Source organism: Oncorhynchus clarkii, chromosome 19 (assembly GCF_045791955.1).
Source record: "Oncorhynchus clarkii lewisi isolate Uvic-CL-2024 chromosome 19, UVic_Ocla_1.0, whole genome shotgun sequence".
Taxonomy (NCBI): Eukaryota; Metazoa; Chordata; class Actinopteri; order Salmoniformes; family Salmonidae; genus Oncorhynchus; species Oncorhynchus clarkii.
In genome coordinates, this window is record NC_092165.1 from 14,717,216 (window position 1) to 14,732,417 (window position 15,202).

General features: G+C 41.8%; 1 protein-coding gene across 2 annotated transcripts; it reads right to left on the reverse strand.

The window, feature by feature from the left end:
* Positions 1-14,388, reverse strand: LOC139374766 (uncharacterized). Of its 2 annotated transcripts, none has more exons than XM_071115899.1 (7): positions 13,882-14,388; positions 13,517-13,647; positions 13,153-13,323; positions 10,772-10,936; positions 10,302-10,413; positions 5,274-5,374; positions 1-3,647 (listed from the first exon to the last, which is right to left on the reverse strand). In XM_071115899.1, the coding sequence occupies exons 1-7, from the start codon at positions 14,168-14,170 to the stop codon at positions 2,721-2,723; spliced, it is 1,896 nt and encodes a 631-aa protein (XP_070972000.1). In that variant the 5' UTR covers positions 14,171-14,388; the 3' UTR covers positions 1-2,720. The 2 variants fall into 2 exon arrangements, with proteins under 2 accessions (XP_070972000.1, XP_070971999.1); XM_071115898.1 differs by having other exon boundaries at positions 184-3,647; positions 5,247-5,374.
* Positions 14,389-15,202: the final 814 nt, after the last annotated feature.

Genomic DNA, 15,202 nt, shown 5'->3' on the forward strand with positions numbered 1-15,202 from the left:
TAGTCAAATATAGTTTATATGGAGTTTCAACTAAAAGGCAACTATGTTGTTTGACATTCAAATACAGGTCTCAGAAAACCAAATCATACTTGGAGGTATTTGAATCTAGGCAAATCATTTGAAAAGAAAAAAGTTAGTTGAATTAGTCTAAATAGATGATCATAAGCATATGGTTTAGAGGGCTCTCAGATATGAATCTTAATATAGCCTATAGCCTAGAATTAAATAGAGGAACATGGAATCACCTCAACATTACACTAGACTACTTTTGCAACTTCAAAAATGACTAACATATATGTTTTCATGAGTGAGACATAAGGTAATACAGTAACACTTGACAAGTTCTTATACATGTGTAGTAACTTATTACAATAGCAACATTGTTACATAGGCCTTTGGAAATGGCTTTATAATAGCATAATAATGGAGTTATTACATAAGTGGAATAAGGAAGTCCCCATTCCTCAGGTACAGTAGCTAAAAACGCTAAGCTCATTGCCATGCAATTAAAATCCATTTACAAAAGTAAATGTAAAATGTTGCTCCAAAAGTAGTTTGTTTTATTACACAGGCACAATGACAGTTTAACGTAGAGTATTACTGAGAATGCTAACAGTAACAAAATGTGTATTTAGCATTGAAAAGTAAACTAGATATCACAAAACTGCCTTCTTGAATCAACTATGGCAAAAGGTAGGTGGAAAATCATTTTAGTTTATATTCTGAGTAAACTGTCTATTTAAAGATGGTATATTGTGCTCAAAACAAGAACACTTACCTTCAGATGAACGTAGAGGTTCTAAGTTGTTTTTGCTAAGCATTCAACTTGCCGTTTGCAAATGGGTTTGAATTACTCTGCAGTATTTTCAGGTATCATAAAATGTATTGGAGCTTTGAACATTTCAGTGGCATGTTGAAAGAGTAGTTGAGTGTCAATGTATTTATACTTATCTGTACAAAATATCATTGGTTAATTGGTATGACTTGATTTTGTACCCCTAGGACAGGGCTGCCCTACCCTCTTCCTGGAGATCTACTGTCCTGTAGGTTTTCAGTCCAACCCTAATTTAGCATATCAGATTCAGCTAGTTAAGGTCTTGTTGATCAGCTAATCAGTAGAATCAGGCGTGTTAAATTAGGGTTTGACTGAAAACTCACAGGACAGTAGATCTCCAGGAAGAGGGTAGGGCAGCCCTGTCCTAGGGCAAAGGACATTCAGGAGAATGGTCATTTACAAAATGTTCAGATAGAAATGTATTGTGTAGATCAAATGACTGTCAAGTATATTGGAATAGTATAGGAGATCGTGTGTGCTCTATTCATTCTGCCTTCAACATGCAGTTCCAGATACAGTTATACTTTAATGGCTTATTGCAAACACGCTGCATGTTTTAGAACTTTTTTTATATTGTACAGGCTTCCTTCATTTCACTCTGTCATTTAGGTTAGTATTGTGGAGTAACTACAATGTTGTTGCTCCATCCACAGTTTTCTCCTATCACAGCCATTCATTTCTGTAACTGTATTAAAGTCACCATTGGACTCATGGTGAAATCCCTGAGTGGTTTCCTTCCTCTCCGGCAACTGGGTGTATTGACACACCATCCAAAGTGTAATTAATAACTTCACCATGCTCAAAGGGATTTTGAACGTCAGTAAAAAATGTATTATTTTTTTTAAATGTAAAACAATAGGTGCACTTCTTTGTGAGGCATTGGGGGAAAACAACTCTGGTCTTTGTGGTTGAATCAGTGTTAAAAACCCAATGCTCAACTGAGGAACCTTACAGATAATAGTATGTGCGGGGTACAGAGAGGTAGTAATTGAAAAATAATGTTACACTAATATTGCATGCATGATAAGAGCTACAGGCAGTTTGATTTGTGTGTCATTTTAGGCTAAAATTGAAAAAAGGTACAATCCAAACATTTACTACTCTACTTATTTAGGCTTGCCATAACAAAATGGGTTGAATACCTGACAAGAAATGTCAGCTTTTCACTTTTAATATGTAAAAATAAAAAAAAATTCCACTTTGACATGGGGTATTGTGTGAAGGCCAGTGACACAAAATCACAATTAAATCAATTTTAAATTCAGGCTGTAACAACAAAATGTGGAAAAAGTCGAGGGGTGTGAATACTTTCTAATTAGGCACTGCACAACCCTGCCATTAGTTGAAGACAGCCAATCCAACAGTTTCAGAAAAGTAGTCACTTCCTGAGATCTGTATTAAAAAAAAAAAAAAGTAGTTGCTTTCTGAGATCTATATTTTCAAAATAGTTTTAAAAAGTAGTGATTTTTTGGGATCAATATTCAAAAAAATTGTAGTCATCTCCAAAGTAACTTTTTTCCTCTGACAAAGTTACTTTCCACAAAGCACCGTTAAAACTATAGTTATCCCAGACCTGTATGCTACTTGTCTCACACAACTAAATTTGTTTTTATCACTTTACACATTTATTTATTTTGGGATCCACCCCTGTAAACGTCACTTGCCTGATGACGCACAAGTGGAGAAGGTGAGTCGATTTTTAAAAAAGCGCATTTTCATCCACGTTCCCTCTCCTCGATTACCTTTTTCAAAAGGAGGCGAGAGAGGACGGAAGACAGAGGACGCAGAAGTTGAGATAATCCAAATGAGAAAAGGCCATGATGAGTCTCTTTCAAGCTCAGTACAGACATTACCCTAATTGACCTAAAAAAGAATGGCCACACTGCTACGATTTCTCCCCGTTGTGGACACTCCTATGTTTGATAAGGTTACTCTGGAAGGAAAAGCTCTTGTAACATAGTTTGCACTTGAAGGGCCTCTCCTTGGTGTGAACGGTCTGGTGCTTCTTCACATAGTTCGCCTCAGCAAAGCGCTTCCCACATGTGGGGCAGGCGTACGGCTTGTCGGCGTCCGTCCTAAAACTAGGTCTCCCACGTTGTGACCCAATGACACCAGAGGAGGTAGAAGCAGGAGCCACCACCCTCATGTGGTTAGTCTTTGAGCTCCCTCCTTGACCTCTAGCCATGGTTTCGGTGTTGTTGGGATTGTCTGCAGTGTTATAGGCTAGGTACCTCTCATGGTGAAAGCCCATCCTGACCCTGTCTGTATTGGTGGGATAACTATGAGGCAGCTGAGAAAGGCTAGACCCAGGTCCAGGCTTTCTATGAACCCAGTCACCAGGCATTAGAGGAGATCTTGAAGGAGAAAGACTTCCTGTTAGACTCCCACTAGGCGGGTCTCCCACCACTCTCTGTGAAGGCTGAAGCCCAGGGTGACCTGCTCTGTTCATCATGGATACTGTGGTGTTTGTATCATAGGAACAGGAGGGTCTATCTCTATCAGCCCCAGGCCCTGTTCCTTCCCTGCACTGAGACTGTGAAGACAAGAGCCTCAATTGCTGACTGGATCCTCGGTCTCTCTGATGACCACCAGGACTGAGGGTCTTGAGTCCACCTGTCCACTGGTTGTGTTCTGTGTGGTGGTGGGGTCTCTGTCCTTCGTGGTTGGGTCCTGGTTCCGACTCACGAAGGAAGAGTGACGGCTCCTGATCCAGGGTCCTGATCCGGGGCCAGAGTTTGTGACCAGCCGCTTCAGAGGTCCAGTCTCTCCCGCCAGTAACACCGGATATCAGCAGGTCCTCATGGACTGCAGACTGTAAACACAAATTGAACAGAAAAGCATAAAGGTTTATATAAGAAACTCTCTGCTGTACACAGAACATTGACATGATAGTAAAAATAACCACAGTCAAGCCCATCTCTATCACTGTGATTCAAGTAGCTAACAATAACAATGGAGCCTTGGAGTTCATTATAAAAAATGTCCATGTGTTGATTAAAAAAGTGAAAGTGAACTCAGTCCCTGCAATGACACAAAAATAACCAAGTCAGTCAGAACAGAGTCAATGTTGTATTTAATTTCAACAAAATGGTCATACACACACAGTGAAGTACAGTACTTTATAATTGTACAAAACATGTAACAAGTAGAATAACTTCACTATGGTAACACTTGACTTTTTCTGTAACTCTTGGACACTCGCTTTGAGAAAATTAATTTTAGAATACTTTGGAAAAGGTTCAACAGACACATCACTACTTCAAGTCAAGTAAACATGAATTAAGGCACTATCATTTCCTCATTATAAAACACCGGCATCAAAACAGGACAAGGTTCACTTTACATCAGTGAAGCATTTTTAGAGACACCATCACACCAACGATCACCATATCATCAACTCTGTCTCATCATACTCATTCTTTCCTCAATTCACCTCATTCAGTTTCCCTACTTACATCCAAAACAAACAGAATTGACTACAAACTAACTAGTACTAAATTACATGTCCCTACACATGGGCTGTGTGCATTTTCTGCTGGTGTATCCTGAGGTAGCTCCTCTCTGAGAACCTCTTCTCGCAGTGCGTACAGGCGAACGGGCTCTTTTGTGTGGATCTTCAGGTGCATCTTCAGCTGGTGCGAGAACCTCTTCTTACACTGGGGCAGCTCTAGGATTTCTCCCTTGTGTGGACTCTCTGGTGCCTTGTCAGGTTGGATGAGTGTGAAAAACTGGCCTTGCACAGGTGGCAGCCAAATGGTTTCTCCCCTGTGTGGACCCTCTGGTGCCTCTTTAGGCTGGACAAGTGTGAAAAACAGGCCCGGCACAGGTGGCAGCTGAACGATGTCTCTGCTATGTGCATCCTCTGGTGGATCTCCACCTGTTTAGGAAAACTGAAAGTTTTCCCACAGAATGAACAAGGGAAGCGCTTCTCTTTGCCACTGGACCGACTGATAGTGTTACTACTACTGTCATTTGTCAATAGGTTTGTGTAGCCATTTAGTGTTGAGGCACTGGCATTGTCCGAGGTCTGGTTTAACATTAGGAGAGTGTGAGGAGGATTAAGGCCAGGGAGTGTCTGTGTCGTCGCAGGGTCCATGTTCCAGTTGATAGATCCTATAGAAGGCAGGCTGAAGGCAGTACCTGGTAGGGGGTTAACCTGAGGTGTCATCAGTCTCTCTGAATCACAACTATAGGAGCAGGATGGAGCATCGCTAGCCGAGTCTGTGTCTGTTGTCTTACGGACACCTCCCTGTCCCCGCAGACCAAATCTAAGCCTCGCCCTGGTCTCAGCCAGTCTGTTGTCATGGAGACTAATTTTGGTTGTCGTTTTGTGTTCCACTGTCTGTTTCTGGTTGTAGTTAACAGTGTTGTTCCCCAGCCCAGAGTTGAGGATGCTGTCCCATCCACTGACCTCCACTATGTCGCCTCTGTTCCTGACCTGCTCAGTGATGTTGATCCCTGGGCCCTTGGCTGCATCCGTCTGGATCTGGGAATCCAATATGGCTGCCCAGTCTCCTCTGTTAGCCTCCAGCCAACCACCTGCAGGAAGAGGTTACAAAGTAGACTTTACAAACATGGTAGAGAACTCTACATATGTATTTATTAGGGATCCCCATTAGCTGCTACACTTCCTGGGGTCCAAACACATTAAGGCACTTACATCACACATAAAACAAAAGCTAAAACAGTACATCATATAGCATTATTACACCACTACATATCTACAATACAAAATGTATAATACCACCATACAACAATATATTTGTGTGTAGAGTGCGTGTGCGTGTGTCTGTACCTGTGTGTGTCTCATCACAGTCCTCACTATTCCATAAGGTGTATTTATCTGTTTTTTAAAATCTAATTCTACTGCTTGCATCAGTTACCTGATGTGGAATAGAGTTCCATGTAGTCATGGCTCTATGTAGTAATGTGCACCTCCCATAGTTTATTCTGGACTTGGGGACTGTGAAGAGACCTCTGCTGGTATGTCTTGTGGGGTATGCATGGGTGTCCTAGCTGTGTTCTAGTAGTTTAAATAGGCAGCTCGGTGCATTCAGCTTGACAACACTTCTTACAAAAACAAGTAGTGATGAAGACAACCTCTCCTCTACTTTGAGCCATTAGAAATTGACATGCATATTATTAATGCTAGCTCTCTATGTACATTTAAGGGCCAGCCAAGCTGCCCTGTTCTGAGCCAATTGTAACTTTCCTAAGTCCTTCTGTGGCACCTGATCATACGACTGAACAGTAGTCCAGGTGGACTTGCCTTGTTGATAGTGCTAAGGCAGAGCAGCACTTTATTATGGACAGACTTCTCCCCACTGTTGTATCAACACGTGGCATGTCATTACTAAATATAGAAAAGTAAGGGGCCGAAACAGCTGCCCTGGGGAATTCCTGATTCTACCTAGTTTATGTTGTAGAGGCTTCCATTAAAGAGCACCCTCAGACAGATAACTCTTTATCCACAATATAGCAGGTGTAAAGCCATAACACACATGCTTTTCCAGCCTCTATGATCGATAATGTCAAAAGCCACACTGAAGTCTAACAAGAGAGCTCCCACAATATTTTTATCATAAATTTCTCACAGCCAATCATCAGTAATTTGTGTAAATGCTATGCTTGTTGAATGTCCTTCCCAAGAAGTGTGCTGAAAGTCTTGTCAATTTGTTTACTGTAAAATAGCATTGTATTTGCACCCCCCAAAAAAAATATCTAAAAGTTTACTATGGGTTGGTAACAGGCTGATTGGTCAGCTATTTGAGCCAGTAAAGGGGGCTTTATTATTATTTGGTAGATGAATGAATTTAGCTTCCTTCCAGGCTTGAGGGCACACACTTTCTAGTAGGCTTAAATTGAAGACATGGCAAATAGGAGTGGCAATATCATCCATTATTATTCTCAGTCATTTTACCTCCAAGTTGTCATACCCCGGGGGCTTGTCACTGTTGATAGAACACAATATTTTCACCACTTCCACACTCACTTTAGGGAATTCAAAATGACAATGCTTGTCATAACTTGGTGAGTTATACTTGGATGTGTAGTGTCAGAGTTTGTTGCTGGCATGTCATGCCTAAGCTTGCTAATCTTGCCAATTTTTAAAAAAATATTCAAGTAGTTGGCAATTAAATGAATGTCTGTTTCAGTGAATGATGGAGCTGAGTTTTCCTTTTTGCCCAACATTTTATTTAAGGTGCTCCAAAGCTTTTTACGATCATTCTTTATAATATAATTTATCTTTGTTTCATAGTACAGTTTCTTATTTTTATTTAGTTTAGTCACATTTGCAGTATGTTCGCCAATCGATTGTACAGCCAAACTTATTTGCCATTCCTTTGCCTTATCCCTCAAAACCATAAAATGTTTCAATTCCTCATCAATCCAAGGGGATTTAACAGTTTTTACAGTCATTTTCTTAATGGGTGCATGCTTATTAGTAACTGGAATAAGCAATGTCATAAATGTGTCAAGTACAGTGTCTGGTTGCTCCTCATTACACACTACAGACCAGCAAATATTCTTTACATCAACAACATACAAATCACTACAAGACTCTTATACACTATATTAGGCCAAGCCTTTGGAACTTCGGTTTTCCTAGATATAGCTACTATATTGTGATCACTACATCCAATGGATTTGAATACGGCTTTAAAACATATTTCGGCAACATTTGTAAAGATGTGATCAATACATGTTGATGATTATATTCCTGTGCTGTTTGTAACTACCCTGGTAGGTTGACTGATGGAAGGCACTGGTTACAGTTTGAAGCTTTTTCTTGAGTGGGTAGCTTGATGAGAGCCAATCAATATTGAAATTACCCAGAAAATACACCTCTCTGTTGATATCACATATATTATCAAGCATCACACATATTATCCAGATATTGACTGTTAGCAGATGGGGGGTCTATAGAAGCTTCCCACAAGAAGGGCTTTAGGTGAGGCAGATTAACCTGTAGCCATATTACTTCAACAGTATTTAACATGAGATCCTCTCTAAGCTCTAAAGGAGTGTGCTTCTGAATATAGACCGCAACACCGCCCCCATCGGCATTTCTGTCTTTCCTGTAGATGTTATAACCATGTATTGATACCACTGTATTATCAAAGGTATTATCTAAGTGCTTTTCAGAGTCAAAATATGAATTTCATCTGTTACTAGCAAGTAATTTATTAATGAACCTTGCTTCTTAATGTGGGCTATTTTCAGCACTTTTCTGGGAAGCTTATAAGTAGACATGACAATGTTATTTATGTTTGAGTTGATAGTGCAGGGTGAGCTGTACACAGTGGAATTCCTACTAGGGCACACCACCTCAGTGCTAAGAGTAGAACTCTAGTTCATAGGCACATTACAGCATACAATAGCTGTAGGATGAACAGAGGCACTCGGGGCAGTTAGAGGGACATTAATTAAGTTACTGATGACTGACAACACCCCTGGGACAATGTACATTTTAGGCAGTACTACGAAAACTCAGCGACACAATGGTAGGGATTATCTGAGCTGGACTTGGGTCATTGATAAGTCAATGTTTTTTGAGTCAAGTTCATGCATTATAATGTGTGTGTTTTTCTATGTAAACATAAGTTCTATTGATTTCATGAATTAAGAAAATGTAATATCTATTACTGTACAGTATGTAGGCTATACAGTGCTTAACAAGTCACATAATAAGATGCTTGGACTCACTGTGTGAAATAATAGTGTTTAACATGACTCATCTCTGTACCCCACACATTCAATTATCTGTAAGGTCCCTCAGTCAAGCAATGAATTTCAAACACAGATTCAACCAAAGACCAGGAAGGTTTCCAATGCCTCACAAAGAAAGGCATCTATTGGTAGATGGATAAACAAAAAAGCAGACATTGAATATCCCTTTGAGCATTTTTAAAAATAAAAATAAATTAACGAATGAATTTACCCTATATTTAACTTGGCAAGTCTGTAAATAAGAATTTGTTCTTAACTATGACGGCCTACCCCGGGCGACGCTGGGCCAATTGTGCGCCGCCCTAAGGAACTCCCAATCACAGCCGGATGTGATGCAGCCTGGATTCAAACCAGGGACTGCAGTGACACCCCTTGCACTGAGATGCAGTGCCTTAGACCGCTGTGCCACTCAGGAGCCCTGGTGAAGTTATTAACTACACATTGGATGGTGTATCAATACACCCAGTCACTACAAAGATACAGGCGTCGTTCCTAAATCAGTTGCGGAGAGGAAGGAAACCACTCAGATTTCCACCATGATGCCAATGGTGACTTTAAAATAGTTAGTTTAGTTAAACGGCTGTGACACGAGAAAACTGAGTATGGATCAACAACATTGTAGTTACTCCGCAATACTAACCTAAATGACAGAGTGAGAAGAAGGAAGCCTGTAAAGAAAAAAAACTATTTCAAAACATGCTTCCTGTAGGGCCTCCCGAGTGGTGCAGCAGTCTAAGGCACTGCTTTGCAGTGCTAGAGGCGTCAGTACAGATTCAGGTTCAATCCCAGGTTCAAGCCGGGCCACGACTGGGAGGCCCATGAGGCAGCGCACAATTGGCCCAGTGTAGTCCGGGTTAGCGGAGGGTTTGGCCAGCTGGGATGTCCTTGTCTGCGCTCGAGCGACTACATGGGCGCATGCACTGACTTCGGTCCTCCGACACATTGGTGCTTCCGGATTAAGTGAGCAGTGTGTCAAGAAGCAGTGCAGCGTGGAGGGGTTGTGTTTCGGAGGATGCATTGTTCTCGACCTTCGCCTCTCCCGAGTCCATACAGGAGTTGCAGCGATAGGACAAAACTATAACTACCAATTTGATATCACAAAATTGGTGAGAAATGGGGTAAAAAGTACCCCCCCCCTAAAAAAATGTATTAAAAAAAATCCTGTTTGCAATAAGGCACTAAGCTAAAACTGCAAAAAATATGGCAAAGAATTTTTTTTAAAAACATCCTGAATACAAAGGGTTATGTTTGGGGCAGATCCAACACAACGCATCACTCTTCATATATTCAAGCATGGTGGTGGCTGCATCATGTTATGGGTATGCTGGTCATCAGCAAGGACTAGGGAGTTTTTGGTAATGAAAATAAATGGAATAGAGCTAAGCACAGTCAAAATAATAGAGGAAAACCTGGTTCAGTCTGCTTTCCATTGGGAGACAAAATCACCTTTTAGCAGGACTTACCCAGAAAGGCTCACAGCAGTAATAGCTGACAAAGGTAATTCTAGGATGTATTGACACAGCGGTGTGAATATTTGTGACTTAGATATTTCTGAATTTCATTTTTTTTTATATATATAAAAACATGTTTTCACTTTGTCATTATGGGGTAGTGTGTGTAAATGGATGAGGATTTGTTATTTAATACATTTTGAATTCATGTTGTAACACCAAATGTGGAATAAGTCAAGGGGTATGAATACTTTCTGAAGGCAGTGTGTGTATTTCTCCCTTACCTTGCTCCCCCATCTTTATTCCACTCAGCAGATCAATGCTCTCTGGTTCGTCTTCTATTGTCTCCTCTTTGACCAGCAGCAGATCAGGCTTCCCATCCTCCATGTCTACTGACTGTAAGAGATACAGAGTGAGAGGATGTTGGATTAAGAAATCTGATATGAGCACCCTGCTGTGGAGCATCTTCTGATTGGGCAATGAGGGATTGCTATGAGTACTATGCAAACATGTTAGTTAATTTGATCACTTGTCACTCTTTAATAGTTTTATAAATTCAAAGGCATGTCAAGACCTGGGCCCGTATTCACAAAGCATCAGAGTAAGAGTGCTGACCTATGATCAGGTTCCCACCTGCCTACATAGTCACTCATTATGATCTAAAAAGGCAAAACTGATCCAGATCAGCACTCCCGCTCTGTGGATACGTGCCCTGACCTAATACCATTCAGACAGTAGTTTACAGTGGGCTCACCTCAGTGAGATTGTGTGTGGTCCTGTGCTGCTCAGCTGGTTCCTCTGCGGGTTCAGGAGGAGGTGTAGTCTGGTTGTCCTCTATGACCATGGTCCCTTCTGGGTTCCACAGACCCTCCTCACACCCCTCCTCCTTCACCAGCAGCACCTCTGGACCCTCCTCCTCCTGGAAGGGACAGGTGATACAGATCACACAGACATACATTCCCTCAGGTACATACACACAGATAATAAACACACTTTCAACATGGAGTCTTTACCCATCCCCACTAGGTTTGAGTCCTATAATGTAGTAACAGAATTACCTCATTGTTGTTAAACCCATCATGGTGGACATAAACATGTTGTTGTGGATAAAAACAAGTCAGCTATGATAGGTAAAAAGTCATCAGACAAACCTGACTAAACTATTTTCACGTGTACAGTAGGTGTTTGTTAGTGTGTGGGTATGTGTAGGTCTATTTAGACACGCGCTGTCGTGTTTATGCAGAATAGGGTGAGATTAGATGTGACGTATACTAAAGAGAGTCTCAATGAAAGTCTTATAATGAAAAGTCCCATTTTGTGTTCATTAAACATAAAAAAAATTATATACACCATATGAAAACCACACATAGATATGTATGTTTGCCTGCCTGGCAGACATCTCAGCTTGGATGTCAGCCCACCATCTCAAGCTCAATCTCGACAATACAGAGCTGCCCATCTTCCCGGGGAAGACCTGCCCGCTCCAAGACCTCTCCATCATTGTTGACAACTCCATGGTGTCCCTCTCCCAGAGTGCAAAGAACCTTGGTGAGACCCTTGACAACACCCTGTCATTCTCTGCTAAAATCAAATCAGTGACTCGCTCTTGCAGGTTCATGCTCTACAAAAGCCATAGAGTACGAGCCTTCCTCACACAGGAAGCAGCCCAGGTCCTAATCCAGGCTATGGTCTTCTCCCATCTAGACTACAGCAACTCTCTGTTGGCTGGGCTCCCTATTTGTGCCATCAAACCCCTGCAACTTATCCAGAACGCTGCAGCCAGTCCGGTATTTAACCTTCCGAAGTTCTTCCATATGTCACCCCGCTCCTTGACACACTCCACTGACTTCCAGTCGTGGCTCGCATCCACTACAAGACCATTTTGGTTGCCTATGGAGCAGCAAGGGGAACTGCAACCTCCATACCTTCAGGCTATGTTCAAACCCTACACCCCAACCCGAGCACTCCGTTCTGTCACCTCTCGTCTCTTGGCTGCATCTGCCCAACCCAGTCTAAGCTCTTCTCTGTCAAGGCACCGCAATGGTGGAACGAGATTAGCACTGAAGCTAGGACAGCAAAGTCTCTGCCCATCTTCCAAAGACGTCTGAGACCCTACCTCTTCAAAGAGTATCTTAAAATGAATCCCCCCCCCCCAAAAAAAGTAATGCCTCAACTAAAAATCTGCATTAACTTGATAAACTACATAAATTGTCATTAAAATTAAGTTGTTGAATGTAAGTAATGAAATAGGTATTTGTGAACATCACAGCCTACAATTTCTGGATGAAATATTCTACCAAGGAATATTCAACACTAAAATCTGTTACTCCCGTTATTACAAATGCATCTGTGGATCTTTTATGCTGACAAAAATGAAAATTAATCTGTGTCTTCAATGCAGGGTTTGATTTAACGTCAGAAGCTATCGAGTGGAATGGTTACTTTCTATGTTATACAGTGGAATGTTTTTTCTACTGGTGTATCCTGAAGTTCCTCTTAGAGAACCTCTAACTGCAGTGCGTACAGGCAAACGGCCTTTATCCAACATGGACCTTCAGGTGCATCTTCAGCTGGGGCTGGTAGGAGAACCTCATCTCACACTACAGACAGCTGTAGACCCTCTGATGGATCTCCACCTTCTGGGGGCTGCTGAAGCCTTTGTTACAGAACATGCAAAGGAACCGTTTCTCTTTACTACTGCCTGATGTTGCTTCCCCTCCCCAAGCCTTGGCCCTTTGAGTTCAATAACTGATAGCAGTCATGTGAATCGGAAGGCCCTATTGACGAGTACACTGGGTTGCGACCCCTGAGCGTGTGTAAAAGGGAGTGGGTTGCAACATTTGGATTTGTCTCTAAGCTTTCCTTGTAGTCTAAGAAATCTCTGCCTTGTGAGTGTCCTCCCCTAAGTGAGTCTCGTCTGCATTCCATGTCAGAGGAACATCACCTTCAACTTTCACAGTTGCCATCTACCACTAGAGCCTCCCCTTTCTTATCCAGGCACCCATCAGAGTATACACTACTACTGTACTGGTTCCTGTCCCCTCTAGAGAGATCAGTCTGGGTCTCTAAAGCCAAGGATACGTTGCCAGGGTCCATCGCTGTAGTGTTGAGGACCGCGTTCGGCGTTAAACTGACCTCTGTGATGCTGCATCGGGACCTGTCCTGGGGCACGTTGGAAGGGGACCCAGTAGCTACAGGGGGCACCACTCCAGGCGCTGCTCCAGTCTGGATGTCTCTGCTGTGCCGTAGGTCCTCCTCTCTTTCAGATGTCTCCTGCTTCACCCCAGGACCTGCAGCCTCTGCAGACTGACACAAGAGAGGTTATTACTGGTACATGAGTAGCATTGGATAACAATGTCATAGGGAAGTCTCACAAGCTCCCCTATGCAGATAAATGTGGATGTAAATATAATTAAGTGAATAGCTGATGGGAGTCTTTCTGAAATAAACTGGCCATATTTGATGTACTGTCATTTTGATGTAATACTATGACACTAACCTCTATCACAATAACATCCTGGGTTGAGGTCCCATTCCCCTCATCAACATTGATTGGTTGGTCATGTCTCCATGTATTGTGTTCCGCTGGCTTCACAAAGCTTCTGTGGCCTCCAGTGAGATGTCCTTCACCTTAAAGAGTGATTGGGGGAAAAGAGGTGGTTAGGTACTGAGTCGTCACTGCTCATTTTTTCAAAGAGCAAATAATAGGAAATATATTATCAGGATAGAATGTGATAGTGTCTTTCAGCAAGTTTGCTAAGTAATCAGGGGAACTATAGCCTACTATATGTGATTAACACATCTAAAGTCAAACGTGCAGATGTGAACGGGGCGACAGGCCCCTCGACCTCTGCAAAAATGTACCTCTTGCCATCCCTCTGTATCGGTCGAGGATCTTAGCGCTAACGTTACTGGGACGACTGGCGACGACGCGGTCTCGCGTTGTCCTCTCTACACGCTCCCGTGCCATCTTCAATTCGAGTTGCTGTAGTTTCCTCTGCAATGCCCTGTTTTCTTTCTGGCTTTGAGTTATTTCCAAACGAAACACTGCATAGTCGTCGTCTACGAGTTTACAGATGTCTGCCACGGCTGCATTTGCTAGCACCTCCATAATGGAGGCTATTTGAGTGTGAAAAACCATACAGTTAGCCATTGTTAGCAGCTAACGTTAGCGTTACCTAGATAACAGATGTATCACCCAAGTCCTGTCTCCAACACGAATGAAAGACTACCTGGGGAGTAAGTAGGTGATGCTGTTTAGTTAAGAGTCATGTTTTGAGTTCGTGTGTTAATAAGTTTCTAAATAACTAATAAAATCGCTAACATTGACATTTTTTTTCTTGGTCACCGCTCAGTTCCGTTTACACTTCTGTGGTTTTTAAATCGCGGTTGGCAATCAACATTAGTGATGCATTACCGCCACCAACTGGACTGGAGTGTGAACCAGCGACATGGGAGGTCTAAAGTTGAGCTCTACCCAATTAAACCCTGCCTTCTCTTAGGAAACGAAATACAGAATTAAATACAATATCAGCTTAAGGTTTTCTTAAATTCAATTTAACTCCTCAATACCATTATTCCTTAATCGTAATAACAAATTGTATTTTTCTCTTCCACATTGCTGGCACTGAAATGGAATGTGTTCCACTGTCTCCATCTTCTGGCAGTGATCACACTTTCCAGTTGAATGTTTCCCTTCTGATTTCAAAGTGCTGTTGAGCCTTATAGGGGTCTTCCCTTTCCCTTGCTGTTCCACAAGTCCTTCAATTAAAAAACAACAACTTCTTATTAAGACCTCGGCCTCTCCTTTACTGAAGAGAAAGGATCTTATTGGTTGCTTAGCTTAAAGAGTATGTGGTTAAATTAAAGGTCAGCTGCCCCTTAAAACCAAATTATCTGGTTTTAAACAGCCTGTGGCATCGATATGAGCCAGAAACATTAATTCTAGTGTTATTTACTACAAAGTATAAATAGGATAATGTTGGTCATAAAGTCACATAGTTGTATGGATCTGTGCAAAACTGCTAACTACTGTAAGCGTATATGTTTTATTTTAAAGGATTCTTTCACGCTAAGGGCCATATGTTTCTATGGCCGTATCACAAGCAATGATTATTTACATTCAAACAGTCGGGATTGTAGTTCACATGAGCCAGAAAACTGTAGGGATAAGTCAGAATTTCCA

What these genes read in the sequence shown, in the direction of transcription:
- LOC139374766 (XM_071115898.1), bottom strand. Translation starts at nt 14,170, where the DNA reads ATGGCTAACTGTATGGTTTTTCACACTCAAATAGCCTCCATTATGGAG. An exon ending in ATACAGAGGGATGGCAAGAG is followed by an intron (nt 13,648 to 13,881) that starts GTACATTTTTGC and finishes TCACTCTTTAAG; the next exon opens with GTGAAGGACATCTCACTGGA. An exon ending in AGGATGTTATTGTGATAGAG is followed by an intron (nt 13,324 to 13,516) that starts GTTAGTGTCATA and finishes CTCTTGTGTCAG; the next exon opens with TCTGCAGAGGCTGCAGGTCC.